General features: G+C 55.7%; 3 protein-coding genes and 1 long non-coding RNA gene across 5 annotated transcripts in view; 2 read left to right on the forward strand and 2 right to left on the reverse strand.

Moving 5' to 3' along the window:
• Window positions 1–10,761, reverse strand: part of MAPK8IP2 (mitogen-activated protein kinase 8 interacting protein 2) — a 19,990-nt gene extending 9,229 nt beyond the window's left edge. The window contains exon 1 of the mRNA XM_039863047.1: window positions 10,757–10,761. The gene's annotated coding sequence lies outside the window, so the exon portion shown is untranslated. The remainder of the gene's footprint in view (window positions 1–10,756) is intronic.
• On the reverse strand, window positions 1,962–7,632 carry LOC120602833 (uncharacterized). The gene is made up of 2 exons (XR_005652859.1): window positions 6,446–7,632; window positions 1,962–4,009 (listed from the first exon to the last, which is right to left on the reverse strand). It is a non-coding gene; the product is annotated as an uncharacterized LOC120602833 (long non-coding RNA).
• CHKB (choline kinase beta) lies at window positions 7,828–11,059 on the forward strand. Of its 2 annotated transcripts, XM_039863072.1 has the most exons (11): window positions 7,832–8,220; window positions 8,357–8,465; window positions 8,734–8,847; window positions 9,007–9,140; window positions 9,395–9,490; window positions 9,620–9,678; window positions 9,763–9,844; window positions 9,948–10,056; window positions 10,193–10,296; window positions 10,544–10,625; window positions 10,791–11,059. In XM_039863072.1, the coding sequence occupies exons 1-11, from the start codon at window positions 7,997–7,999 to the stop codon at window positions 10,863–10,865; spliced, it is 1,188 nt and encodes a 395-aa protein (XP_039719006.1). In that variant the 5' UTR covers window positions 7,832–7,996; the 3' UTR covers window positions 10,866–11,059. The 2 variants fall into 2 exon arrangements, with proteins under 2 accessions (XP_039719007.1, XP_039719006.1); XM_039863073.1 differs by lacking the exon at window positions 10,544–10,625 and having other exon boundaries at window positions 7,828–8,220.
• A 135-nt stretch (window positions 11,060–11,194) lies between these two features.
• Window positions 11,195–19,740, forward strand: CPT1B (carnitine palmitoyltransferase 1B). The gene is made up of 19 exons (XM_039863046.1): window positions 11,195–11,691; window positions 12,138–12,297; window positions 12,670–12,809; window positions 13,095–13,272; window positions 13,482–13,583; window positions 13,769–13,906; window positions 14,006–14,083; window positions 14,857–14,964; window positions 15,036–15,120; window positions 15,718–15,913; window positions 16,254–16,439; window positions 16,540–16,645; window positions 16,741–16,857; window positions 17,159–17,323; window positions 17,403–17,537; window positions 17,631–17,783; window positions 18,322–18,435; window positions 18,980–19,072; window positions 19,211–19,740. Exons 2-19 carry the CDS (start codon window positions 12,157–12,159, stop codon window positions 19,292–19,294), a joined length of 2,319 nt encoding a protein of 772 aa, XP_039718980.1. The 5' UTR covers window positions 11,195–11,691; window positions 12,138–12,156; the 3' UTR covers window positions 19,295–19,740.
• The last annotated feature ends 7,331 nt before the right edge of the window (window positions 19,741–27,071 follow it).

Here is a 27,071-nt window from a genome sequence, read left to right on the forward strand (position 1 = left end):
GAGGAGAATAGAGGACAAAAATGGAGAAACCCTGAACGGAGGCGAGGGGGATGGAGAGCAGGATTCAGAGGCCTCAGGACCAGAGAGGGGACTGGGGCTTGCGTCCCCAGAGGCGATGGGGGTGGGGCGGCAAGGCGGGTGGGAGCAGCCCGCAGACTGGGTCGGGGGGGCCGCAGCGAGGGAAGGGCCTGCCGGGGCCCCGGTCGCCCCTGCGTACCTGCAGCCGGGCGGCGACAGCGAGTGGAAGGTGGAGAGAGAAAACATCTCCGCGCGGTCCGCCATCTTCTCCGGGGAGAGGCAGCCGGCTCGCGGGGGCGGGGCAGAGCTGGGGCCCGCGCCGTCGTCGCCCCCCCGGTCCTCGGCCCTCCCCGTTCACCTCGTGACACGCCCTGCGACACCCCGCCCGCCGACACACCTCGACGCCCTGCAGGACACCGCGGCAGCCAGCAGGACGCCGCAGGGGGAGAGGAGGAGGGGAGGATCCGAGAGGGAGGGGACAGGGGAGGGGACGAGGAGGGGAGGGGGGAGGGGGAGGGGCCGGCAGAGCTGGTTGGAGGAGAACGAGATGGTTTGACTGAACTCTGGTTGGGAAGGATCAGGTTCGCAGCTCAGAGTTTTGGGGGGGGGCAGGTGAGAAGCGGATTGGCGGGGATGGGGGATCAGGTTCGTGTACAAGAAGGTCTGTGGGTGGGGACAGATGAGGCTGGCGGCTTTCAATGAGGAGCCTGCGGAGGGCAAGTCAGAGGAAGGCAGCAGTCTGGGTTCGGAGACCTCTGGTTAACTGGGCTTTGGGGGCGCAGGGGCTCCTGGAGAGGTGAGTGCGGCCCCGGGGTCTGCGCTGACGTCTCAAGGAGTCAGAAGAGTTGGGGATCCAAGCCTGGTTCCGAGGTGACTCAGGCCGAGGCTGGGCGGGGCGTGGAAAAGGGCCGGAGGAGCTGTCCGCCTTTGGGTGCTGACCGGGGCTTGGGGAGCTGTTCCACAAATGGGTGCTGACCGAGGCTGGATTCGGGATGGACCAGAAAGATGCTGACTGGAGCTAAAACTGAACTTGCAGCACGCAGCACAGGCTACGCAGGCTGCACAGAGGCATTGACGGACAGTGGATGACGTTCTAGCCCTGACGCTGTGTTCATTCAATTCGGAAGATTTTCTTGAGCTCCAACTACGTGGCTGGCTCTGTTTAGGGTGTGAGCTGTGTGGGGAGAGCGAGGGCTGAAACCAAGCTCGAGAGTCAGATCTGGTCAGGGTCAACTGGCGCCGGAGCGGGGAAGAGCGGGTCTCGCGGGTCTCGGCTCTAAGGACGACCGGTAGACACAGGTGGGAGGGGCAGGTTAGAGGGGCTGGAGCTTCAACAGGGGTACAGTGAAGTTGTCCTTTTTCCTTTGAAGGAATTTATGTGCCCTGACCTTTCTTTGTAAATTATCTCTGCGGAGAATTATTTCTGAGGGAAGGGTGGGGCACTGGAGTGACTAGTGACTGGAAACCACGGGGCAGAAGGAGCTGGGGCACGTTGGCAAGAGCAGCAGCATTCCCTGGGTGGCAACCCTTCCAGCCCGGAGAGAAGGCCTATGGCCAGGAGCAGGTCATTCCCTGTTTTGTGCCCCAACCACAACCCATATTTTATCTCAACTATAGTGGTTTCTAAGAATGGCATTCAGTTTATGTTTCCCTCCCTGGTAACTGAGAGCCGCAGGAGAGCAGACATACCATCTTCTCCATCTTTGAACCTTGAGCTCCAACCACATTGCCTGGCACAAAGCAGATGCTTGGCAAACATGTGGATGAATGAATGAGAGGGCTTACGGGGTCTCCCAGGTCTGGAGCATTAAGTCCTTGTCCATTTTAAGAGCACCGTGGTTGGCTGGGTTAAACCCCCTGAAAGCGAAAGTGGAATGCTGAGCCGTCCTTGGATTTCTGCGTTAAACTCTAAGTGATCGGAGTGAATTTACAAAAATAAACCGTTGAATTTCATTAGCTGATATTTTGTTGGGACTTTTGTATACATTCTTGTAAGGGAAATTGACATGTAAGTTGTTAATTTTCTTGAGCTATTCTTATCATGTTATAGCCTCATGTTTGAACTTCTTTAAAACATAGTCACTGCATAAATTTAAAAGAAGCAATGTGTTACAGAGTTTAAAACATACGTGTAAGTAAAACAACAACAGTACAAAGGATGGGAGAAGTAAGTGGAAATCTACGATTATACATGATAGGACAATATTATTTGAGGGTAGACTATGATAAGCTAAAAATTCACACTACGAACCCTAAAGAAAACACTTTAAATATCACGAAGAGATAGCTAATTAGCTAAGAGTAAATGGAAAGGGGAAATGGAACACAGGTAAAGATGAGACAAATATAAAACGAATAGTGAGGTGGTCGATTTAAACCCAACGACACAATAATTACATTAGATGGAAGGGTTCTAAACATTTAAACCAAAAGCCATACTGCATAAAAAGGTAAGACCCAACTGCAGGCTGTCTGGAGAAATAAATTTAATACAGAAACAAAGACAGGCTGAAAATAAAAGGCTGGAAGGGAAGATAGGGATCAGTGACTAGGAAACGAAGAGCAGAAACCAGTGAAATAGAAAACGTACAAATAATTGAGGAAAATCAATAACTCCAAAGCTGGTTCTTTGAAAAAGTTAGTAAAATTGATAAACCTCTAGTTAGACTAATCAAGAAAAAAAGGGGAGGGAGGAAACATAAATTAGGAATGAAATCAGGAATATTGCTAGATTCAACAGCTACTAAAAGAGTAAGAAAAAGTATTATGAGCAAGCTTTGCCAAGAAGTTTTACAAATTAGGTTAAATAAACAAATTCCTTGAAAGACCCAAATTACCAAAGCTGGAACCAGAAGAAAGAGAAAAATCTGAATGGCCCTGTAGGTACTGAGGAAATTGAATTTCCAATTAAAAACCTTCCCACAAAGAAAACAAAACTCCAGACCCAGATTGTTTTACTGGTGAATTCTAACAAATGTTTAAGGAAGAGAGTGTACCAATGCTACTCAAACCATTTCAGAAAGCAGGAGGCAGGGACTCGTCCCTGAACTCATGTTCTGGATCCAGAATTAGTAATTGTGGTAATTTGGGGGAAAACTGTATTGCCGAAGAAACTGCAACCCTAGTTTGCCCAAACCCGTGGCCTTTTGACTCCGAAAGTCTCCCCACAAAAGCCAGCGGGCATTCAATCCCACAGAGAGAGCTGCTGGGCCTCCAGGAAGAGCGCCTTCCGCTGCCCTCCTCAGCGGGGACATGAGGCGTGACAGACAGCATCCCTGGAGACAGAGCCAGGAGCTGTCAAAACAAGGAACTTCCTGTCCTGCCAGAGAAGGGATCTTCACTGTTCTCGCTTGACCGCGGGCCGGGAGGAGACTGCTCTGCGTCCCCGAGCCACCTCTTCTGGGTGGGGGGTTTTACTGTCTTGATCCTCTTCTTACTCTCCTATTGTAGGTTTGGGACACCAAACATTTTCCGTCTACAAGTCACTGAACATACAAACTGTTGTACACGGACTATGTTAGGGGATGAGAAACATCTTTTCATGTTTACATTGCAGGACCACGAGGACGGACCTTTTGGAACAGATGGCATGTAGCTCAGAGAACCTAAACTTGAAGCTGAATGCAACGTTCACAACGGTCCTTTTGAGGATAAGGGGCGTGCGCTCCATATGCAGGATAGAGGGTGCATGGAGGTACGGACTGTCAAGGCAGTGGACGAGGCCGGAAACTGCTCTTGTCTCCCAGTATCTATTCTCCTGTTCCCCCATCATTTTAGAAACCCTGATTTTAATTGGCCAGTTAGCCCTCTACAGTAAACACATTCGTTCATCTCTCCTGCAGCTGGTGGCACGTGCCAGCTCCCGGTACATCCTCCCCTTACAAGACTGCTGGCACAGGCACTGGATAGTCTTTTTCAGCCGGTCCTTACCCTTGCTGGCGAAAACCTGGAAGCCCTTGTCGGAGCAGTCATCTGGGATGCTGAGGTAGCCCTAGGACACAGAGACAGAAAAAGATAAAGGAAATCTGGACCCATAAGGACGTCATGTAATACAGCCACCGTTCGGTCGCGAGACTGGCTACCTCTAAACCTTTACACGAGGTAAATAGTCTTATCTCATGCAAACTGCATCAGACGGCACAGGTGGCGCACTGGGCAATTTCAGTGAGCTCACTTAGTGCATTCCCTGTGTTCAACCACACGCAGCATCACTAAAATTTCCCTTTTAAATAAGTCACTGTTATTATGGCTCTTTGTGATTCATGGCCAAATATTATCCTAAATGCTACAGAGAATAGAGAGGAATAACCAAAATAAGGTCTGTGGATTCCTGGAGTCTCCAAAGGTCAGCGAGGTCAAAATTATTTGTATAGTACGAAGATGCTATTTGTTCTCCATTGCGTGTCGATGGGCGAAAGCAGTGTGGGCCAAACTGCAGGTTCCATGGCACAAATCGAGGCTGTGGCACCAAACTAACAGTCATGTCGATTCCTTACTGCCTGGGGGAGGAAGCAGCTTCATTTAAGGATAAAATACTTTTTATTTAAGAAAAAATGAAAATTATTAATTTTATTAAGTTCAATGCTTAATACTTAATATTCAGGGTGATGACATAAAGCACTGCAGACCAAAATACAATAGGTGTCACAACTAATTACGCAATTGTTTAAGTTGGCAGCTGAACTAGCCACTTTTTTTCATGAAACACTATTTTTACTGGAAAGAAAATTGACAAACTATGGTTATTCTGACCAGGGTATTTGGCAGAAAATTTCGTTACTTCAAAGAAAACAGCTAATAGTATTTGTTGCTACTGATAACATTTAAGCTTTGAAGCAAAAATCAGAATTTTGGAAAACCGGAGCTCGGCGCTGTGAGCTTAAAAGTTTCCCAGTATTTAAATATGTTTCTGATGAGGTTGCCGGTGATATAATCAAGTGTGATTTTTTTGATATTATATAATAAAGTGTATCAAAATTCAGAAGATCTACATCACTCAGTGAACCAATATTTTCCAAGTGACTGATGAATGCATAACATTTCATAATTTTTCACGAGCGGAAGACCCCTTCGCCATGTAAGGGACATCAATGGATTTTAATATAACAAGACACAGAGGGTCCTTGATATGGTTTCAGATTCTAAATTGCAACTAGTTGGTAAGAAACTACTTCTTGTCCAGTCTTGGAGGAGTGTCAGCGAAGATCCACAATTATCTGAAAAACTATTGAAATGTTTCCAACTACAAATATATGTGAGGCTGGATTTTCTTCATATATATCAACCGAAACAACATACTGCAAGAGACTGAGTGCAGCAGTAGGTATGGAGAACCAGCTACCTTCATCTAAGTCAGACATTAAAGAAACCCGCTAAAAAATGTAAAGACAATGCCACTATTCTCATGAAGTTTTTATTTTATGAAATAGTTATTGTTATAAGACATAAGTTATGTCAACGTGTAAAAATGGTCCCTAAAAGATATCAGGTCCTGATACCTGCACCCTAGAAACGTGACCCTATTTGGAAAAAGGCTCTTTGTAGAAGTGATTAAGTAAAGGATTCTGTGATGAGATCATCCTGGATTTTCCAGGTTGACCCTAAATGTTGACCATGAAGGCAGAGACGGGAGGGAGGCAGCACACGCTAAGGAATGGCTGCAGCCACTAGAAGCTGGAAGAGGCAGGAAAAAGTCCCCTCGAGCCTCAAAGGGAGGGCAGCCATGTTGACATCCTGACTTCAGCCTAGTGATACTGATCTCAGACTCCTGGCTCCAGAACCGTGAGCGAATCAATGTCTGCTGGTTTAAGTCACCAAGGCGTGGCCCTTGTCACAGTGGCAGTAGGAAACTAACAGTGACCCAAGACTTCGACCTAACCCGGTTGTCATTCAGTCACAGCATACAGATGCTGACTGAAGTCATGGGCACAAATGAGGCCACTCAGGGTTCACAACCCTCACACACCCAACACTTACCAAATGCTGACACCCCTTCACTGTCCCAAAAAGAAATTCACCACATAATCTACCTCACCCTCCTCTAAATTAACACAATGAGCTAATGGAGGGAAACACGGAGAAGACTGGCAGCCAGGCCACAAACACAATTCCACTCCAGCAGCCCCACTTCGACAGCGCAAGCCACCAACGCCAAGGACAGAAGCTGGCTCACAGCCACCCACCCACTTTGTTCAGGACCCCCTCTGCAGTGCGTGTCAACATGAGGTCTCGGTGGATCACACTGTGACATAGCAGGAGAGTTAAAACAGTCTTGAAGCAAGACAATAAATGTTTGGCTGTCCTTCCCATATAAATGCGAACTGATTTTGGAAATTTACCCTTGAAAAGCGTGTTCACCACATCAATAATCGCATGATCAAGTGCCAGACATGCATTAACCGGTTTCAGCAAAGATGTCTCATCTGACCTGGCTGTTGTGACCGGGAATACTCCTTGGCTGTTTGGTGGTCAGCCATCATTTACTTGACCCCATCTGGATTCTGCAGGGTTCATTCAGGTGAACTGAAGTGGATGTCCTGGGGACCTTCTCTCTCACTGCCATGATTCTTCTTTCATAGGCCACGGACCCCTGTGCAGACTTTGCCCACAGCGAGCTGCCATCACCCCAAGTGTGCACTGGGGCCACAGAAGTAAGTGCAGGGCTTTCTCGCCTGACTGAGCCCTCACTCTAACCAGTGGCTCATGATGCTTCAGGTACCCGGCACAGCGTTTGCTCAGACCCTGTACCTAACAGCCCCTGAATGGCCTGGATAGTTCCCTTTCCAAAGTATATCAGTTACTTTGATAAGCAGCTCTAGGTCCCTTTGGGAAAGTGTTGGAAGAATATTTTTGGAGATATTTACGGGGACATGGTAGGGTCCTTCCTCCAAGGGACCAAGCCTCCCTTTCAACCAGTGAGCTGTGGGTCTCAGCACTGGCTCAGATTTAAAGACACAAGGGTCAGGGCCCCACCATGAGAGCCGATGGTTGCCTTCCGGTCACCAATTCTTGACTTCTTTCCGGTTATTCAGATCAAAGACTACCACGGTCCTTAGGCACTGCCACAAACACATGTAGGTCAGGTCATCTTGGTTGCCACTTCAGCCTGGGACAGCAGCAGAAATGCAGGAGGCATTCCTTAAGGTGGGACCCCAACCACGTGCGGAGGTGGGCCAAGGACAGGGATGCTGCCCCAGGTGTCTGCTCCAAGGTGCGAGCCCTTCCTCCCGGGTTGGGTGTTGCAGTGGTTCCGGGTCTGGAGACAGGATGGTGGTGGAGCGGAGAACGGAGACGTCAGTTTCAAGCAGGGCGACAACAGCCTCCTCTCAGAGGTGCACGCCAACTGACAGGGAGTCTCTGCTGCGATTAGGAATGCAAAATACTTAGCGTCACTGGAATTATGGAATTATCCCAAAGGTCCCAATCTTTCATTCACAGTAGGTGTTGATTCGGCACCTACTAAGTGCCGCACGCTCGCCACCTCCCTCAGGTGCGACCCACGCGCCGTGACTCTCTTCCTTGCCGACTGCCGTGAGGGGCTCCCGCCCTGGTGAAGGCCCCCAGCCCTGGTGAAGGCCCATCTTCGCGGACCGGCGCCCTCCCCGGGACACCCGCCCCCGAGCGCTCGGGCCACCTGGATCCCGCGGAGCCGCCCGCTTGCGCGCGCCCGGGACGCGCCCCCGCCCACGTGACGCCCGCGCGCGCCCAGCCGCTCACGGCGCTTCTGATTGGCCCACGCCGTTCCCTCCTCCCGGTCCGGCCCCGCCCAGAGGGCACGGCGCAGACGCGCTGGCGTTGGCCTCCCTGGGTCACAGAGAGAGCCGAGCGGCGCCGCGCAGGGCCGAACAGAGCCGGAGAGACTCGAGTGCGACCGGAGAAGCGCCGGCGGCCGGAAGCGGAGCCGAGCGCAGCCGGAAGGAACCGAGCCCCTCCGAACGGGCTGCGCGCGCAGGGCGTTGGGCTCCGCGCAGCCCGCGCGATGGCGGCGGAGGGCACGTCTCCCGGCGAAGATGGGGCTGTCGGCGGCCGTTCGGCTCAGGACAGCTTGCGGCAGTCTAAGTGCCCGGCCGCGGCCCCGAACCGGCGGCGCGGCTCAGCACAGTCGCGTGACGCCGAGCGCCGAGCCCACCAGTGGTGCCGGGAGTACCTGGGCGGGGCCTGGCGCAGAGCGCGGCCGGAGGAGCTGAGGGTTCACCCCGTGAGGTGGGAGGGCAGGGGCAGGCGCTTCGGTGCACGGGACGGGGTCGGGGTGGGATGGCCCTCCGGACACTCAGCGCGGCCTGGCACCGGGCCGGGGTTTCGGACGGCGGGCTGAGCGCGCCCTCGTGTGGGTCTGCAGCGGAGGCCTCAGCAACCTGCTCTTCCGCTGCTCGCTGCCGGACCACCTGCCCAGCGTGGGCGAGGAGCCCCGGGAGGTGCTGCTGCGGCTGTACGGGGCCATCCTGCAGGTGAGGAGGGAGCGAGGGTGCAGTAGCCGGTGGCTCTAGGACTTGTCACTTAGGTGTAGCAGGTGGTTCTGGCCCCGAAGTACTTGAGGACGCTGAGGCTTAGGGGCAAGTCACTTGTCTGTTATTCCATGAAAGCTTGTGCTCTGGAGCCTCCAGACTATAGAACAGGAAGTCCCAGCTGTGATGGCAGGACAAAGCCTTCCGTGCGTTGGCGCCGCGTTGCCTCTGGCCTCGTGGCCCCTGCCCCTTGCCGTCCTTCTTCCTTCAGGGCGTGGACTCCTTGGTCCTGGAAAGTGTGATGTTCGCCATCCTTGCGGAGCGGGCCCTGGGGCCTCAGCTCTACGGAGTCTTCCCAGAGGGCCGACTGGAACAGTACATCCCAGTGAGCCCAGCCCTGCCCTGCCCGAGGGACCTCCTTCCCCCAGCCCCTCCCCGCTCCCAGTGTCTGCCCCACATCCCTCACCCCAGGTAGGGAATTTCCCCTATCCCTTCCCCTGCCTGCCCCAGCCCCCTCACCACCCTGATAGGTTCCTGGGTGCAGAGCAGGCCACTGAAAACGCGAGAGCTTAGAGAGCCCGTGCTGTCGGCAGCCATCGCCACGAAGATGGCCCAGTTCCACGGCATGGAGATGCCTTTCACTAAGGAGCCCCACTGGCTGTTTGGGACCATGGAGCGGTGAGTTTGGGGTTCCCGCACACCGCACTAAGCCCTCATGCTGGCATTTACTACTGGGCTGTGACTGTGTCCATGACTGTCCATCTGAGCAGTTGAGTGGTGGATCAGGTGTCCCAGCAGCTAGCGTTGCCTCTCACAGGACAGACTTCCAAACATGTGCCAGGCAGGTCATACAGTGACAGAAAACCGGGGGCAGAGAGGACAGGGGTGCACAGGGCTGGCAGAATGAGTATGTCCTACTCTCTGGACTTCAGGTATCTAAAGCAGATCCTGGACCTGCCCGCGCCAGGCCTCCCGCAGATGAACCTGTTGGAGACGTACAGCCTGAAGGATGAGATGGGCAGCCTCCGGTGAGCGCGGGCAGGACAGGGTGCACAGGCGGTGCTGCCAGGAGCGCACGGCGTCCTCCCCAGGGCTTGCGGGCTTGCCGAGCAGCTTCGACCTTCCCCTGGTCACTCCTGCCCATGTCCCCCCTGCAGGAGGTTGCTAGAGTCCACCCCCTCACCAGTGGTCTTCTGCCACAATGACATCCAGGAAGGTAGGAGAAGTCATGCATGTCTCCCGGCCTAAAGTGAGGGGCAAGAGGGCCCTCGAGTGACCAGACCTCACCGCATTCCCCCAGGGAACATCTTGTTGCTCTCAGAGCCAGAAAATGCTGACAGCCTCATGTTGGTCGACTTTGAGTACAGCAGTTACAACTACAGGTGCGGGTGGGGGGCCGCCCCCCATGGAAACAGACCAGGCCTTCATCTCTGCCTCCTGCCGCCCAGGGGATTTGGGCACCGAGCAGCTGCCTTCTTCCCCTAGGGGCTTTGACATTGGGAACCATTTTTGCGAGTGGGTTTATAATTACACTCATGAGGAGTGGCCTTTCTACAAAGCGCAGCCAGCAGACTACCCCACTCGGGGACAGCAGGTATGTGGGCCAGAGGCCGGGGAGCGGGACCTGGCCTGTGAGGGAGGAGGAAGGTGAACTCTGGAAGGAACGGTGAGAAGGGGTGTTAACGGAAATGCCCCAGCGTCCCCTGTTGACTCTCATCTGTTGATCTCAGCTCCATTTTATTCGCCATTACCTGGCAGAAGTAAAGAAAGGTGAGATCGTCTCCCAGGAGGAGCAGAGTAACCTGGAAGAAGACTTGTTGGTCGAGGTTAATCGGTGAGGAAAGATGGCTGGGGTGGGCTGGAGCAGGGTGCAGGAGAGAGGCTGAGGGAAGGGCAGACAGATGCCAGTGTACAGTGAGGATTGGGGGTGGGGACGAGGGCTGAGGCTGCCAGGGACTGCTTGACAGTGAGAAGAAAGATCAGGTCAGAGTGGGGTCAGGCGGACAGGGGAGAAGCTAGAGCTTCGGGGTCTGGGTGATGCCAGGTATGCTCTGAATCCCCCTGCTCGCCCTACCCCTCAGGTATGCTCTGGCATCCCATTTCTTCTGGGGTCTGTGGTCCATTCTCCAGGCATCCATGTCCACCATAGAATTTGGTTACTTGGTGAGTAACCCAGATAGGTGAGTTAGGGGGCGGCGGGGGCGTAGCAGAGGCCTCGTGTCCACCAGTAAATCTGTGGGCAGTCCCGGGAGGCCGTGGGCAGACTGAGGGGCCTGTGGGTACTAGTCCCAAACCTTCTCACCAGCATGGGGTGGCTTTCCTCCCCAGGAGTACGCCCAGTCTCGGTTCCAGCTCTACTTCCAGCAGAAGGGGCAGCTGACCGGCTTCCACCCCCCATCCTGACTCTCCACCGCCAACTCCTCGGGTCTTCCGGGAGCCTCCAGGGCAGGACCTTGGAGTGCAGGGCAATGAGCAGAAGGCCCTGGGGCCTGGGCTGAGCCCCCAGTGACATGGGTGGAGGAGACTGACCTCTCCCTGGCGAGCGGTGGGAGCCCTTTGGCTGTGTACCTTAAGACAATAAACGAGCTTCTTTCACACCTGTTCTAGTCCTGCTTGCTGCAGCAGAAAGTGCCAACCGAGAATGCAGGCAGACTGACAAAGTGACCACGGCTCCCAGCCTGTTTCCCCCCCGAAAAGCATGGTTTTTCAGTGCTCTGGGTTTGAGTGGTTAAAGGGTCCATTCTGCCAGTCAGAGCCTCCTGCCCTCCCCACTCCCTGGCTCCAGCTTAGATGTGATAAAAACTAGGTCTGGTGGCAGACTGAGGAGTAATGGGGTATGAAGACAGCCCTGGGAGGGGAACTGGCCACTCCGTGCACTGGGGATCCGGACAGGCAGCACAGCTGACACACCGATGACCTTTTCCCTACATTTGGCTATTTTTAGCTCTAGTGCCAGCAACCTCATGTGAAGTCTTTCCCACCCCCAGCCCCCAAGGGCCCAGGCCTTACAGCAATCTTCAGCTTGCAGAAACCCAGCCCTCCCACCCCAGGAAGTCGACCCCTTGGAGGGGAGGGGATTCTAGTCGCCGCCCCGCATGTTTTCTCAACCCAAATTTGGGAGAGGGTGTCAAGTTCCCTGGGAGGGCGGGGCAGGGTGGCTGGTCTGAAGGACGTGGGGACACGGGCCAGACCGACTGTCCCCACACGCGGACAGGAGTGAACGTGAGCGGTGAGTGGAGTGGAGTGGGGGGCAACACAGGGCTACCTGCCCGGCCCGGAGTGCAGTGCGGGAGCGAGGACGGGGCCGGGGTCCCAAGCGGTCGGGGCTGGGGGAACCCGGAGCCGGCCGTGCTCTAGAGGAAAACGCTCCCAGAGCACCTCTCAACCCCATCCCGAGGCCGCCCTTCGCTGCCCTCGCATATTCTGACGCTTACGAGGCCTTGACCCCTTCCCGACCCCTACACCATTTGTCGGGGAGCCAGCTCGGAACACCGGCGCGAGGGTTCTCGGGCCGTTAGCTGGGCTGGGTAGCCGGGCAGCGATGGCCGGGCCTGGGGCGCTGCGGGGGCCAGGAGGCCGCTAGCCGGGTGGGGGCAGCGGCAGGCCGGGGGCGGGCCCTCAGCAGGGGGCGGGGCCAGCCTGAGCGCATCCGGGTACCCTCCTGCCCCCTCCCAGGTGCGGGCCAACCTCCAGGATGGCGGAAGCGCACCAGGCTGTGGCCTTCCAGTTCACCGTGACCCCAGATGGGGTCGACTTCCGGCTCAGTCGGGAGGCCCTGAAACACATCTACCTGTCCGGGATCAACTCCTGGAAGAAACGCCTGATTCGCATCAAGGTGGGCGCAGGTGGTTCTCCTGGCCTCTTCCCTCCAAGCAGGTGCAGAATAGAGCCTTCCGGGGGTAGAGGCCAGGTGTCAGCTCCTGCCCCATTGTCAAGGCCCTCCGCCCCCACTTTGGCTGACAGTTCTGCTGGGGGACAGGGTCTAGCATGCAGAAACGAAGGTTGCTCAAGGTGTGGAGGGGAGATAGGTATGCAGGAAGTGGCAGTGGGACACTGAAGAACTGGGTGCCGCGGGTGGGGGCATGTGAAGGAGGGGTAGCAGAAAGGAGTAAGAGCACAGCAGGTGACCAAGGGAGACAGCCTCCCGCCAGAACCTCCAGGTGCTTGCTTGCCGCAGTCCTTCCTACTGCCTGTCTCTGCCCCACAGAACGGCATCCTTAGGGGTGTGTATCCCGGGAGCCCTACCAGCTGGCTGGTTGTCGTCATGGCAACAGTGGGTTCCTCCTACTGCAACGTGGACATCTCTATGGGGCTGGTCTGTTACATCCAGAGACGCCTCCCTGAGGGGTGAGAAGCGGGGCCACAAGAGGAGGCGGGGCAGACTCCAAGGCCAGGGTTCCCGAGCTGGGCAGACACAGGACAATAGCCACTGGAGGTCGTAGGGGCAGCCCTCCCCCCGCCACCAGCACCTCAGTCCGGTGTCCACATGTGCATATGCGTTGCACTCGTTGTGTGCCCAGGGAGGTGGCTCTTCGGTGCCTCCACCAAGATGGTTCACCGTCATCGAGACTGCAGTCAGAACTTCCGAGGCCGGCCTCAGTGGACCTTGCAGCCCTCTCCCTTCTCTGACAGATGTGGCCCCTACCAAACCCCGCAGACGCAGGCGCTCCTCAGCATGGCCATCTTCTCCACCGGGGTCTGGGCGCTGGGCATCTTCTTCTTCCGCCAAACCCTGAAACTGCTGCTTTCCTACCACGGTTGGATGTTTGAGATGCATGGCCAGACCAGCTACTTCACCAAAGTCTGGGCTGTGAGCAGAAGCTAGTGGAGGGCTTCGGGCATCTGATCTGAGACCCAGGGGCCTCATTTAGGGTTGTGAGCTGGAGGGGGGAGGTAGGCGGGCATGGGTGTCTGGCACAAGGGTTTGTCCTGGATCTGCGGTTTGGGGCCCAGCTCCTCAAGCATTTGTTCCCATTAATTTCCTTGGCTCCCAGCCCAACACTCTGCTCTGTACCCCAGATCTGTGTCCGCCTTCTGTCCAGCGGACGGCCCATGCTCTACAGCTTCCAGACGTCTCTGCCCAAGCTTCCTGTGCCCAAAGTGTCGGACACAATTCAGCGGGTGAGGACCTGGGCCAGGCATCCCAGTGGGTGGGGTAGCTGGACTCAGAGGAATTGTCCAAACATAAGGGACTGTCCCCTTCACAGCGGGGCTTTGAGAGCAGTGGGGCTGGGGTCAGCAGAGGGTCGGGACATAGGCAGCCATTGCTGCCCAGCCCCCACGCTAATGGTACCCTGGCTGGACAGTACCTGGAGTCTGTGCGGCCCTTGTTGGATGACAAGGAGTACCACCACAAGGAGGCGCTGGCCAAGGACTTCCAGAACAAGATGGCCCCCAGGCTGCAGAAGTACCTGATTCTCAAGTCCTGGTGGGCAACAAACTATGTGAGTCCTCCGTCCCCCAGGGCTTGCCCTCCCCTCTCCACCGCTGCCCAGGGGCGGTCCCCCCCCGCCCTCCCAACACCCACCTGCACTTACCCGAAGGTGAGCGACTGGTGGGAAGAGTACATCTACCTGCGAGGCAGGACCCCCATCATGGTGAACAGCAACTACTACGTCATGGTGAGATGTGCCCCTGTGTGCTCAGCTCTGTCCAGAGCCCCGGAGGGGGTTTCCATGGGCAGGTGGGGATTCTGGGTGAGGCCTGAGGGAAAGGAAAGGTGGGCAAGATCCTGGAAGAGAAGTCAAGACGCATCTTCAAGGAGATGGGGACACTGAGGATCTGAACAATCCAGTAGTCCTACAGCCTGACTGTCAGTCACTCTAAGGGCCCTTAGGGCTCACTGCCCTGCCCAGCCCAGGCCCTGTCACTCCCTTGGCTCCCTCACTGGTCCCCAGCCATGGGTTCCCAGACGTACTGACACCATTTCCAGGGGATTTCCTTAAACCTGCTTCCCTTTGTGTCACCACGGATCCGGGACTGCTGTTTCTAGCGCTCAGGAGGTCGCCGTTGCTCCTGTGCCATGTGACGGGCCCTCCTTGCGCCCCAGAACCCGCCTGCCCCCAGCCGTGGGTCTGTGCAGCACATCTCAGTCCTCTCCTGCAAACCAGAGCACATTCTGAGTGCATGCCATGTCCCCTGCTCCACCAAGCTCTCCCAGAAGCTTGCATGTGGCATGTCCATGCCTGAGGTTTAGGCTGCTTTTGAGCAAAATAAAACGTGAACCAATAGGTATGGAAAAGCAGCTGGGTTGGAGCTAAGTTGAGCTGAGTGACGCAGTCAGTTGTGCATTTCATCTTTGGCAGTTCTCCTGACCTATGAGACGGACTAGTTAAAAGGCACACCTCTTAACAGGGCCTGTCACAGCCCCTGCAGACCCCGCTCTCTCCTGTAGGACTTTGTGCTCATCAGGAACACAGAGGTGCAAGCAGCTCGTCTGGGGAACGTCGTTCACACCATGATCACGTATCGCCGCAGGCTGGACCGCGAACAGATCAAGCCTGTGAGTTGTGTCGGGTTGTGGGCATGCAGGGAGACCATGTGCACGCTGAGCTGTGCGGGCCTTCTTCGCAGGTGATGGCACTGGGCATAGTGCCCATGTGCTCCTACCAGATGGAGAGGATGTTCAACACCACTCGGATTCCGGGCAAGGAGACAGGTACCCAGAACAGTCGCACCCGCGTGGGGTCGCCAGACCAGCCCCTCCCTCCCAGCTGTGGGCCCGCTGGGCTCTGTGGCCTACTGCCTGTGCGTCATGAAGTGTCCTCAGTGTCTCAGGGCTGTGTAACAGGCAAAAACAGCCGATGTTTGAGCAATGTTAGACATCTCCTGTTCATAGGTGAAATGCCAGTGCTGGGGCCCGGGCCCTCCTCCCAGGCTCACAGGGGAACTGGCGTCCTGAGCACCGAGCGCCGGGGGAGGTGCTGCTGCCTCTGTCGAGGGCGACAGGCTTGTGGGAATCTGGCCAGGGCCACAGCCCGTGTTTCTGACACCGGGACAGTTTGTGTCATTTCCCAGAGCAGTGGTCCGCTCCTGTGACATTCCTCTGGGGACTATTGTTGGCATTAAGCCAGAGGCATGGAAGCAGCAGCGCAGGCCCTAACTCAGTGCCAGCCAGTCCACCCCTGAGGCCCAGGCGGAGGCCTGGCAAGGCAGGGGCCTCCTGGCCACTGAGCTGGTTGGTGGGGGGCCGTGGTGGAGTCAGGAAGGAAGGGCCTGTCTGCCCAGCGCGGCCTCAGCCACTGGCCCCTCACAGATGTACTGCAGCACCTGGCGGAGAGCAGGCATGTGGCGGTGTACCACAAGGGCCGCTTCTTCAAGGTGTGGCTCTATGAAGGCTCCAGCCTGCTCAAGCCTAGGGACCTGGAGCTGCAATTCCAGAGGATCCTGGACGACCCCTCGCCGCCTCAGCCAGGGGAGGAGAAGCTGGCGGCCCTCACTGCCGGCGGAAGGTACCGCAGTCCGAGTCAGCAGACCCTGCTGGCCGGAGGTCAGGGCTCCGTGAGGAGAGGAGCTGGGCCCGGCACCCACCCGGGGACTCGGGGACTCACTCTGCCGAGGCACTGCCAAGGGAGGGGCGTGCGGGCCGCGCGCGGTGCCGAGAGGCAGTGGTGCAGCGCTGCAGCTGTGGTGTCTAGCGGGGTGGTGGCCAGGTTGCGGTGCCCGGGGGCAGGGGCACCTTCTGGGACAGCCCTGCAGTCCCACCGCGGCCCAGCTCCGGGCTGGGTCCTGGGAGGTGTCCCCTCCGCGGCCCGCAGCCGCCCCACCGCTCGCCCCACCCTCACGTCCCAGAGCGGAGTGGGCCCAGGCACGCCAGACCTTCTTCAGCTCCGGCAGGAACAAGGCCGCTCTGGATGCCATCGAGCGCGCGGCTTTCTTCGTGGCCCTGGATGAGGAGTGTCACTGCCACGACCTGAATGACGATGCCTGCCTCAGCCTGTACGGCAAGGCGCTGTTGCACGGCAACTGCTACAACAGGTGCGCACCGCGGGGCTGCCGGGCCCCGCCTCTCCCCGCCCAGCCCCGCCCCAGCCCCGCCCCCTTCCTCTCCTCCCCGCCACCACCCGCTCCTCCGCAGGTGGTTCGACAAGTCTTTCACGCTCGTGGTCTTCGAGAACGGCAAGATGGGCCTCAACACGGAGCATGCCTGGGCAGACGCCCCTATCATCGGGCACCTCTGGGAGGCAAGGGGCCCAGAGAGGGGTCCTGCGGGGTAGGCTGGCAGGGGGCTGGGGGCTGGGGACGGGGACAGCCTCTCAGCCTGACCCTCTCCCTGCAGTTTGTCCTGGGCACTGACACCTTCCACCTGGGGTACACGGACACTGGGCACTGCCTGGGCACACCGAACACTGCGCTGCCACATCCTCAGCGGCTGCAGTGGGACATCCCTGAGCAGGTGCTCAGGCTGAGCGGGGACTGGGCGGGGGCGGGGGGGGGGCATGAGAGAGTGACGAGGACCTGCTACCTCCTCCTGTCTGGCCCAGCCCCGCTCACAGGGGACACTGAGTAGACTGGCCGCAGGGAGACCAGACATCTCGGGCCACGTGCTGGCGGGAGGAGCTGGGATGTGTGAGCCCCATGTCCAGGGGGCCCTGTCAGCACCTCCCTCCTCCAGAAGATGTGAAGGGACCCTGACGCCGCCAGCCTTGCCCTTCCGAGAGGTCTGCCCCCAGCTGACCCTTTCCGTGTCTCGGCAGTGCCAGGCGGTCATCGAGCGTTCCTACCAGGTGGCCAAGGCGCTGGCAGATGACGTGGAATTGTACTGCTTCCAGTTCTTGCTCTTCGGCAAGGGTCTCATCAAGAAGTGCCGGACCAGTCCCGACGCCTTCGTGCAGATCGCCCTGCAGCTGGCGCACTTCCGGGTAGGGGCCCCCCGGCCGCCCAGCGAGCGGTCAGGGCTGCACGGGGCCGCCAGCCAGGTTCACCCTCTGTGTTCCCCAGGACAGGGGCAAGTTCTGCCTGACCTATGAAGCCTCCATGACCAGGATGTTCCGTGAGGGGAGGACGGAGACTGTGCGCTCCTGCACCCGCGAGTCCGCAGCCTTCGTCAAGGCCATGGTGGAAGGGACCCACAAGGTGTGACCCCACAGCCTCACGGTGAGGCGACCCTCTGCCTCCTGCCGCCTTGGGGGTCAGGGCCATTCTTCACTGCCCTGTCCTGTGCCCCAGAAAGCAGACCTCCAGAGTCTCTTCCGGAAAGCCTCTGAGAAGCACCAGAACTTGTACCGCCTGGCCATGACGGGCGCTGGCATTGACAGACACCTCTTCTGCCTCTACGTGGTCTCTAAGTACCTGGGGGTCAGCTCCCCCTTCCTGGCTGAGGTCAGTGCTTTTGATGCGGGTGGCCTTCCCTGCTGGTCTTGGCCTGTTTTCTGTCTGGCCGGCTCCCTTGAAACTGTCCTGGAGGGGTGGGGCCAGTTGGTTCTGACACTGAAGAGAGACCCCAACCCACTCTGTGCATATGGTTTTCCATGAAGGAAACGGACAGACAAACGTGCGAAGCGCCAGGTGGTGACAGCACTCCTGAGAAGAGTGAAGAGGCTGAAGGGATCGGGCTGGGTAGAGAGAACCTCCAGTGCCCAGACTCTGAGGCCAGGGTGTGCCCTGTGCACGGGACAGCGGGACAGGAGGGGGACAGAGGAATGGGCAGGTCAACGAGCCTTGAGACAGGATCGAGGGTTTGCGCAGATGCTGGGATGGCGAGAACAGACCTGGGGCCCCCGTCAGGAAGGTTCTGCACTGCGTTCACTTCCGCACCCTCAGCCAGAACAGTCTGGCTCGAGCAGGTGCTTGGGCACCACTTGGCGGCAGATGTGCGCTGAGCACATGGTGTCTGACCGCTGCAGTCTGCTTGTTGCAGGTGCTCTCAGAACCCTGGCGCCTCTCCACCAGCCAGACCACTCAGTTCCAGATCCGCATGTTTGACCCAAACAAGTACCCCAATCACCTGGCCCCTGGCGGTGGCTTTGGCCCCGTAAGTACCTGTGGAAGGGGATGGGCGAGTAGGACGGGGGCCTGGCGCTTTCAGTGGAGAGTGCAGGACCTCAAAGAGGTCGGGCCAGAGGTGGGAGCACAGCCCTGGACCTGCCCTGCGTGGAAACAGAATGGGTAGCTAGCAGCCTGGCAGACCGGCGCCTGGGAGCCCACCTGTGCCAGCGCCCGCCACAGGAGCAGGAGCGCAAGCATGCCCAGGGCTGCTTCCCCCGATGTATGCTTACTAGACAGAGTCCAGCTCTCCTACTGAGAGACTCACGTGGGATGTTTGTCAGGGAGCTAGAGACGCCCCTGGACAGAGGCCTCGGTGATCTTGAGCCCCCTGAGAGAAGCACGAGGTCCTGGGTCCCCGGGTGGGGTCTAGAACTGCAGGGGCTGAGCTCTTGGGTTTTCACACTGTCCCCTGGGTGGTCCTGACCTAGAGAAGAAAGCGGCGTCTGGGGCGGACCCTTCCTGGGGGTCCCGCGGAGGGGCAAGGGCAGCCTCAGCTCAGCTTGTAGGCCCTCACCTGGTGCTGTCCTCAGGTGGCAGACGATGGCTACGGGGTTTCCTACATGATTGCGGGTGAGAACACCATCTTCTTCCACATCTCCAGCAAGTTCTCAAGCTCAGAGACAGTGAGTCTCCTGCTCCCGCTCAGGCCTGAGGAGGGGGTGCCACCTGGGGCCCTGAATGGCTGGGGAAGAGTCCTTGCTTGTGGGGACAGAGGGGCAGGGGCTCGCCTGGAGGTTGATCGGAGCTCTTGGTGCCCACAGAATGCCCAGCGCTTTGGGAACCACATCCGCCAAGCTCTGCTGGACATTGCTGATCTCTTCCAAGTTCCCAAAGCTGACAGCTGAGGGCCGGAGAGATGCCAGCCACCCTTTCGTCCCCACATTAGAGGAATGGGTCTGTGGTCAGCTTGCAGGCACGAGGGGTGGCCGTGCACAGGTGACCAGCTCCAAAGACAGCTCGGGCAGCAGGGGCTCCCCAGGCAGACGCTGCCCCTGAGGGTCCACGTGGCAGAGGTGGAGTTGGAGCATGGAGGGGGTTTTGATTTTATTTCTTGGTAGATACTAATAAAAATAAGGCTGTGTAATTCTCTCTGAGCCTGTAGGGTCCTGTGTTTTGTTTGGGAAGTAGAAGACTCTCCTCCAGCCCTAGCTCAGGCCAGAGAGGAGGCAAGGGCAGGGCTGAGACTGGGAGACTAGGAGAGGCTTGTGACCTCTTATGAAATGTGTCTCTGCTGAGGTCACTGTCCATAGCCACTGTGTGCACTTGGAATAAACTCTTGCTTCAGAACCTTTCCCTGTTTCCTAGGGTGACTTCTGTTTGTTTGTCTGCTGGGGAGTGGGGCCCACCGACTTCCTCCATGCATGGACGTGCCCTCTGCACCCCTCTGGGCTGGAGCAGAGCCCTATGGGGCCCTCAGCCTCCTCCTGGACATAGGAGGTACTGCAGTCTCGGGCCTGAGGTCCAGGTGTCCAGTGGTCATGTCTATGAGAGAGCAGGTGCTCCTTCCCTCCGGTCAGCTTTCTTATTAAAATAACACGAAAAGTAAGCGAAAAGTAAAGTGTAAGTAGGTACTCGATGACTATCGCTATATGCTTGAGCGAATCCAGGTCTCAGCACCCTGCTAGGCGCCAAGAGCCGGAAGTGAGTCAGGAACAGTCCCGGGCCCTCTCTCAGGGACCAGTGTTTATTGAACACCAGCCATCCACTTGGCTCTGGGCTGGGGATTCAGCAGTGAGCAGGGCACCACCTGCCCAAGTAGAATTCACTACAGGTGAGGCAGACGTGGATCGGGGATGGAGCGGCGGGCAGGGGAAGCTCGAGGTTTATCACCTGCTTTCTGAGTGCCACAGTGTGCTAGGCACTGGGATACAGCAGTGAACAAAACCAGCAGAAACCGCCCCTCCCTCTGGGGTTTAGAGGCTAGTGAGGAGATAGATGGCAATAACCAGGAAGAAGCGGAGGAGTGGGGCTGTTTGCCTCCAATGTGAAGGAGATGAGGGCAGGAGCCACGTAGGGGCCGGAAGGCAGAGCATTGCTGGCTGAGGGATGGCAGGAGCCAGAGCTGCAAGGTGGGAGGTGCCTGCTGCAGTGCAGGAACAGCCCAGGGGGGGACAGGTGGAGTGGGGCCAGAAGGGCTCATAGGCCAGACTCAGCCTTCTCTAACGATGGGGGAAGCTGTTGGGTTTTGAGCCAAGGGTGACATAACTGCCCTAAGTTTTACCGGGATCACTTTGGCTAACCGGATGATATAACGAAGTGGGGTACACTAAGGATAGAAGCAAGGAGACCTGTCAGGGTAGTGCTTGTGGTGGTGGCAGAGTTGGGAGAAATGACAGGACTGAAACTAAGGGACTGAGGATCAGAGAGGTGAGAACGTCAAAGGTGGGGAGGGCTGACAAAGCTGATGGAGAGGCATCGAAAGTAATTCACATTTTCTATTTTGGGTAATTGGGTGATTAATAGGTGATTGGGTGACTCTAACCTCGTAAGAGTCTCCAGGAGAGGCTCTTAGAAGTATATCTATGCTCACAAAATGTCGCGTTCCATGTCAGCATTCTTGGGCTTCTGAAAGTATCTTCACAGACCTCTGCTTCTTGGGGCGCCTGTGTCACCTACCCTGGGAAAGTGTCAGTTTTGGTGGGCTTCTGGGCACATCTGCTCACTCACTGGGAGAGCAGCAAGCAGAGTCCAACAGTTGGCTTTTAATTAATATTGAAATTTAGCCAAAGGTCTCTGATTTGTTCTTAAATCAGTAAAAGATATCATCATGCTAAACCAGGATATACACCTCTGGTGACAACTCCAGACCTAAATAAGGTCCTTATGCCTCATGGCTCTGCAGATCTGCACTAGTTAAGGCTAGCAGTCATAACAGATAAACCTTGAAATCTCAACAGAAGTTTAATTCCTGCTCAGTTGGCTGAGGCAGACACTTTGCATACCATTATTCAAAGACTTATGGTGACGGAGGCCCTGCCTTCCTCAGCTAGCTCCCAAGTGACCTCGGACATCAACATCCAGTAGGTACATGGGGAAAGAGAGAGAGAAGATCACTCATGGGAGGATTTTATAGAGGTGGCCTGATGATAACAGAGCACTTCCATTTACATCTCACCGGCCAGGAATCTTATTGCAAGGGAGGCTGGGAAATGTAGTCTAGCTGTGTGCCCAGGATATAAAGGAAACATTTGTTGAACAGTTAGCTAGTTTTGGAAGTACAGGGCCTGAGTACACCAGACTGACATCTCTGGACTCCCTGAGAGCCCATCCTTCCGGGTCTGGACTCTGCAGGGTGTCTGAGACAGCCTACCTCCATCTGCTGGTCAGGGTACCCGGGTTCCTCCCATTCCAGCCCAATTGATCTCTGAGTCTCTTCTGCTGTTCCTCAAGAACCTGAGCCCCAGCCACTCTTGCCATTCCATAAAGTTAGCAGGCTCATCCACATCCTTGCCTTTGCCTTCACTGAACCTTCTGCCTGGAATCCAGCCTAGTTAACTCTTACTCTTCCCTGAAGTTGCCTTCATTACTCTTTAGAGTTATTCATGACTCTCGTTTTTCTGGACGGTCTAAGCAAATGGCGGAGTGATTGGAAGTATGCAGGGTGGCTCCCAGGCGGGAAGGGACAGCCCTTCCAAGTCTGGAAGGGGCAGAAACCTGGCAGCTTGGGGAGGGTATGTGGCTCAGACAGCAGATTCTTCAGTGGATGGGTGGGGACTCACTGTGTGCCCAGAACTGTCTGGCTCAACTCTAGCTGTTTTTCCTGCTCTGTAATCAGTCTGCTAAGGATCAAAATCCTTGAAATCCAGAGTCCCAGGAATCTCAAACACAAGGTGTTTAAACACGGAGTTTACAACCTTCCAAACTGGCTTCTTTCCCACTCTTCCCCATCTCAGCCAGTGGCATCACCCTTCAACCACTAACCCATTCCTTCTTTCTCCCTCACTTCTCACATTCCAAGCCCTGACAAGTCTACCTTCTGAATAGCTGTTACTTCCCTCCACCATGACCACCACCTTCCCTGCCCACACTTCCATTATTATTTGTCCAAACAACAGCAACAGCTGCCTCCGACTCTATCCTCCCTCCAGCAACCAAGGAGGGCTCTTTGCCATGTCACAAGTCTGCTTACCACACTTCCAAGATGTCCATCATACTCTAAGTAAAGACTGAGCCCCTTGGACTGGCCTATAGAGGCCCAAGCGATCTCTCTAGCCTCCTCTCAACCACAGCTTATGTGCAGCCTCCCTAAGGGTTGTGCTGCTCTCTGGCCATCCCCTGCCTGGTAGTTTGTGCTTTTGCTGCCTGAAGGCCATCAGAGCCTGGGCTGGAAGCAATGCCTGCTCTTCCCAGCTGCACGTACCTGGGCCTCGGCCTCATCTTCCTGGGCCATGGGGCCCTCCTTTGTTAAGACAGATAGGACAATGTCAGCCATGTATGGTAGTTGTGGAGGCTAAACATTCAGCCATCCACCTACTCATTTAACAAATGTTTACTAGCACCTGCTGTGCCAAGTGTTGCTCTGGACACTGGGGACAGAGTGGCCCAGCAGACAGGCAGGGCCCTGTGTGCATGGCCTTACACTCAAGGAGCCAAGAGGAGGCACACAACTATCAGAAGCAGGGATACCCCCTCGTCTCAGCTCCGCCCTCCCCCAACCTCGGCCCCTCCTCACTCAAGCTCTGAGACGGCAAGCCTACATGCAGGACCAGCCCGGGGTGGCCCCTCCCCTTCCGCTCTGGAGAACAGCCAATAAGACTTCGAGGTTGGGACTTGGGCGCAGCCTGGGGCCGGCACAGTCACGCGTTCGCAGCCCCGCCTCTTCCGCTCCGGAACACCAGCCAATGAGGACGAGGGGCCAGCCCCGGGGGCGGGTCTGGTAACGGAAAGGGGCGGGGCGTGCGAAGGAGGCGCCTCAGGACTCGCCGCGCGGCTGCGGAGGGAACGCAGGCGGAGCGGCCGGTGAGTGAGGCCCGCAGGCCTGCGCCCGGGCCCTCCGTGCGCTCCCGAGGCGCGGGCCACGGCCCCCTTTCCGGCAGTGCCCGCCGCCTCTCGCCTTCACCCCTTCTCAGTCTCCTTCACCTCGGCCTCCTCACCCGCGGCCACCCCCCGCCCTCGCGCGAGACTCCACACGTCCCAACTCACGTCGCCCGCTCCTGGGGCCCCGGACTCCAGGCACGCGCCCCTCGCGGCCCCTTGCGTGCGCAGCAGCAAAGGCCGCAGACTCTCCCGCCCTCCGCCCAGCCCCACACCCCACGGTCTGGGACCCGCGCCTCGTCCGCTGTCCGCCTTTCTCCACCTGAGGACCCCAGAGCGGCTGGACCCTTCGTACCAGGCGAGGCCCGCGGGCTTCTGCGGGCCTCTGGACCCCTCAGTCCCCGGGACCCCGGCCCTTGCGCCCTTCACTCCCAGGCTGGTTCCCGAAGCCCACACGATCGCTGCCCGCCTGACCCCCAGCCTGCACCCCCTCGCGCCCTCGGGCTGTGGCCGTCCTCACGGCGCCTCGTCAGGAAGGCATGCGGCGGACTGGGGTCTGTGGTCTTCCGCCACCGCAGCCTACACGCTCTGCTGGACCTGCTTCCAGACGGTCCTTCTTCCGAGGTCCAACGTCTTCTGGCCGCAGCCGCCACCCTCCCGCGGACCTGCTCGGCCCATGTCCCTGCCCTTCGCCCCTGCGCATCATCTCACACACCCCTTACACCACTCTCACACTCGTACCCTCGCCTGTCCGTCCACCGCATGCACGTTTCAAACACCAACGACAGTTACAGTCCATTTTCCCTGCGCCGCCCCTGGGTCCCAAGGATATGGTGCAGCCATGTGGCATCTCTGCCGCTGCTCTCTGCTGCGTGCCGAGTTTAAGCACCTCTCGGGAGCCACACAGCGTCGCCAAACCTGTGTTATGCTCCTCAAACCAGGAACGTCTGTTCTCAGAGGAAAACCTTTTTATTGACATTCGTGGGCAAGCTAGAGACCTCAGGCCCGAACCTGGACCACCTGGATCCTTACTTACCTTACCCCGCCCCTACCTTCTTCCCTTCCCAGGCCCTGTACTATCTGTACCCTTTCTCCAGATTCTCTAGTCTTTTCTGTTCAACTAGCCCCTTCCACACAGTCTAAAGACAGGCAAGTCTGCCTTTGTATATTCCAAAAACAAAACACCTTCATTCTATCTCGTATTTTTCCTGCCTTCCTCATCTAAATCTGTATGTCCTATCTATTTTGTCTAACGATCCAGTAATTCTTTATTTCATGGAAATCTTGTTGCTACTTTTACCGATCTCCTGAAACAGGTCTCACTGAGATGACCAATGACACCCAAATCAAATGTCCAGAATTCACTGGGCCCTTTTGTGATATTTGACACTGATGTAACATCTCCTAACTTAAAACAAAAGACACTGTGACTCCACATTACATTCCAGGTTAAAGGCCGGTTTCTCTGCTGCCCTTTGAATCTAGGCTCACAACTTTCTATTTCTCCTCTTCCCTTCTCTTTAAATACATTTCAGTCAGGCTTTTGTGTCTGTCACTGCATGAAAACAGCCCCAGTCAAGGTCACCAGTGACCTCCAGACTGTCAAATCCAAAGGTCACTTTTTAAAAAAAATATTTATTTTGATTAGTTTCAAGTATACAGTACATTGATCGGTTAGACATCTATATCGTTCATAAAACAATTCCCTCAACTGCTCCCTCCCTTCCCTGACCCTCCACGTGGCCAACATATTAATGCTAACTGCGTTCCCTGTGCCATGCTCTCCATCCCCGTGACCATCCACCAGCTACTCATTTGTGCTTCTTAAACCCTTCACCCCATTTTCCCAGCTCCCCAACCCCCCTCCCCTCTGTCCGTCACCACATCATCCACTGTATTTATGAGTCTTTTTGATTACTTTGTTCTTTTTATTCCTTAGATTCCACATATAAGTGAAATCATATAGTGTTTACCTTTAAATGTCTGACTTAAATACCTTCTAGGTCCATCAAAGCAGTATCTTTTTCCATCCCCTTCCTTTTCATATGCAGGGGTCTTGTTTTCTTATCCTTTCAGCCACTCTATCTTTTGGTTGGAGCACTTAATTCTTTTCCATTTAAGGTACTTATTGATAGGAATGTAATTGTTACCATTCTTTATTCCTGTTTTTGATACATGTTTTTTCTTCTTAAAGAAGTCCCTTCAACATTCCCTGTAATACTGGCTTGGTGGTGATAAATTCCTTTAGCTTATTTTTGTCTGGGAAGCTCTTTATCTGTCCTTCAGCTCTAAATGATAGCTTTGCTGGATAAAGTATCCTTAGTTGTAGATCCTGGGTCTTCATCCTGTTGAATATTTTTTGCCAAGCCCTTCTGTCCTGCATAGTTTCTTTTGAGAAATCAGCTCCAGTCTTATGGGTGTTCCCTTATAAGTAACTATCTGTTTTTCTCTTGCGCCTTTTAGTAGTCTTTCTTTGTATTTAAACTTTGGCATTTTAATTATGATATGTCTTGGTGTAGGCCTCTTTGGATCCCTGGTTTTTGAGATTCTCTGAGCTTCTTGGAGTTTTATGTCCATTTCCTTCACCAGGTTAGGGAAGTTTTCCATCATTATTTCTTCAAACAGCTGTTCAACATCTCGATTTTCTTCAGTTATGCTGACCAGGCGGATATTTGGACTCTTAATAGTGTCCCATATGCTCTTTAAATTATTTTTATAGTTGGCATCTTATCTCTTGCCATTCTGAATGTGTGTCCTTGGCTTTCTCATCCTCAAATAGGACATTTTATCCTTTATTCACTTTGTTTATTCCTTTGTTTATTCCATTTAATATACTTCTCATCTCAGATAATGTGTTCTTCATTTCAGACTGGTTCCCTTTTATAATTTCCATTTCCATTTTTATGTTTTTTTATCTCTTTGTTGAAGTTCTTACTGAATTTATCTACATTTCTCAAAAGTTCATTGAGCATCATTATAACCAGTGTTTCAAACTCTGCATCTGTTAGATTACTTGACTCCATTATATCTGGATCTCTGTTCCGTTCTCTTATATGGCTTCTGCTTCTTTGTCTTCCCATTTCGGCTGCCTTTCCATGTCTGTTTCTGTGTACTAAGCAAAGCTCCTAAGTCTCTTGGTCTTATTAGTGTGGATTTGTGAAGTAGGTGTCCCATGGCACAGTCCTGAGAGGAGTTCAGCTGCAGGCCAGATTTAGCCCAAGCCTCTACCCATCTGGGGCCACCTGTTAAGATTCAGCAAGCAATCCACAGATGCTGTGCTTATAGTTGCCTCAAAAGGCCACACCAGAAACCAAAGCCAACTGCCTCCAGTGTGAGTCTCAGCAAGGAGCACCAGACTCGCTGAGGATACACCTGGATGTGGCCTGGATGGGGCTGCAAGTTGGGGGAGGCGGGGTTTCAGGGAATCCTCTGGGCGGAGCGACCTCTGTTATCCAGTTTGGTGACATCAGAGCTATGGCGGCATTGTGTCTGCGCTGGGAGCGGGGAGGGCTCAACAGGGAACAACGGATACCGCTGGCACTTCTGTACAGTGCGAATCTCGCCTTGGCCCTCACTCCGACAATGTCCCCCTGTAAGTCCGTGGTGCCCCCTGCGCGCAGCCGAATTGGCGCTGGTGCTCAGAGCGAG

This window comes from Pteropus medius, unplaced genomic scaffold (assembly GCF_902729225.1).
Source record: "Pteropus medius unplaced genomic scaffold, Ma_sr-lr_union100, whole genome shotgun sequence".
Taxonomy (NCBI): Eukaryota; Metazoa; Chordata; class Mammalia; order Chiroptera; family Pteropodidae; genus Pteropus; species Pteropus medius.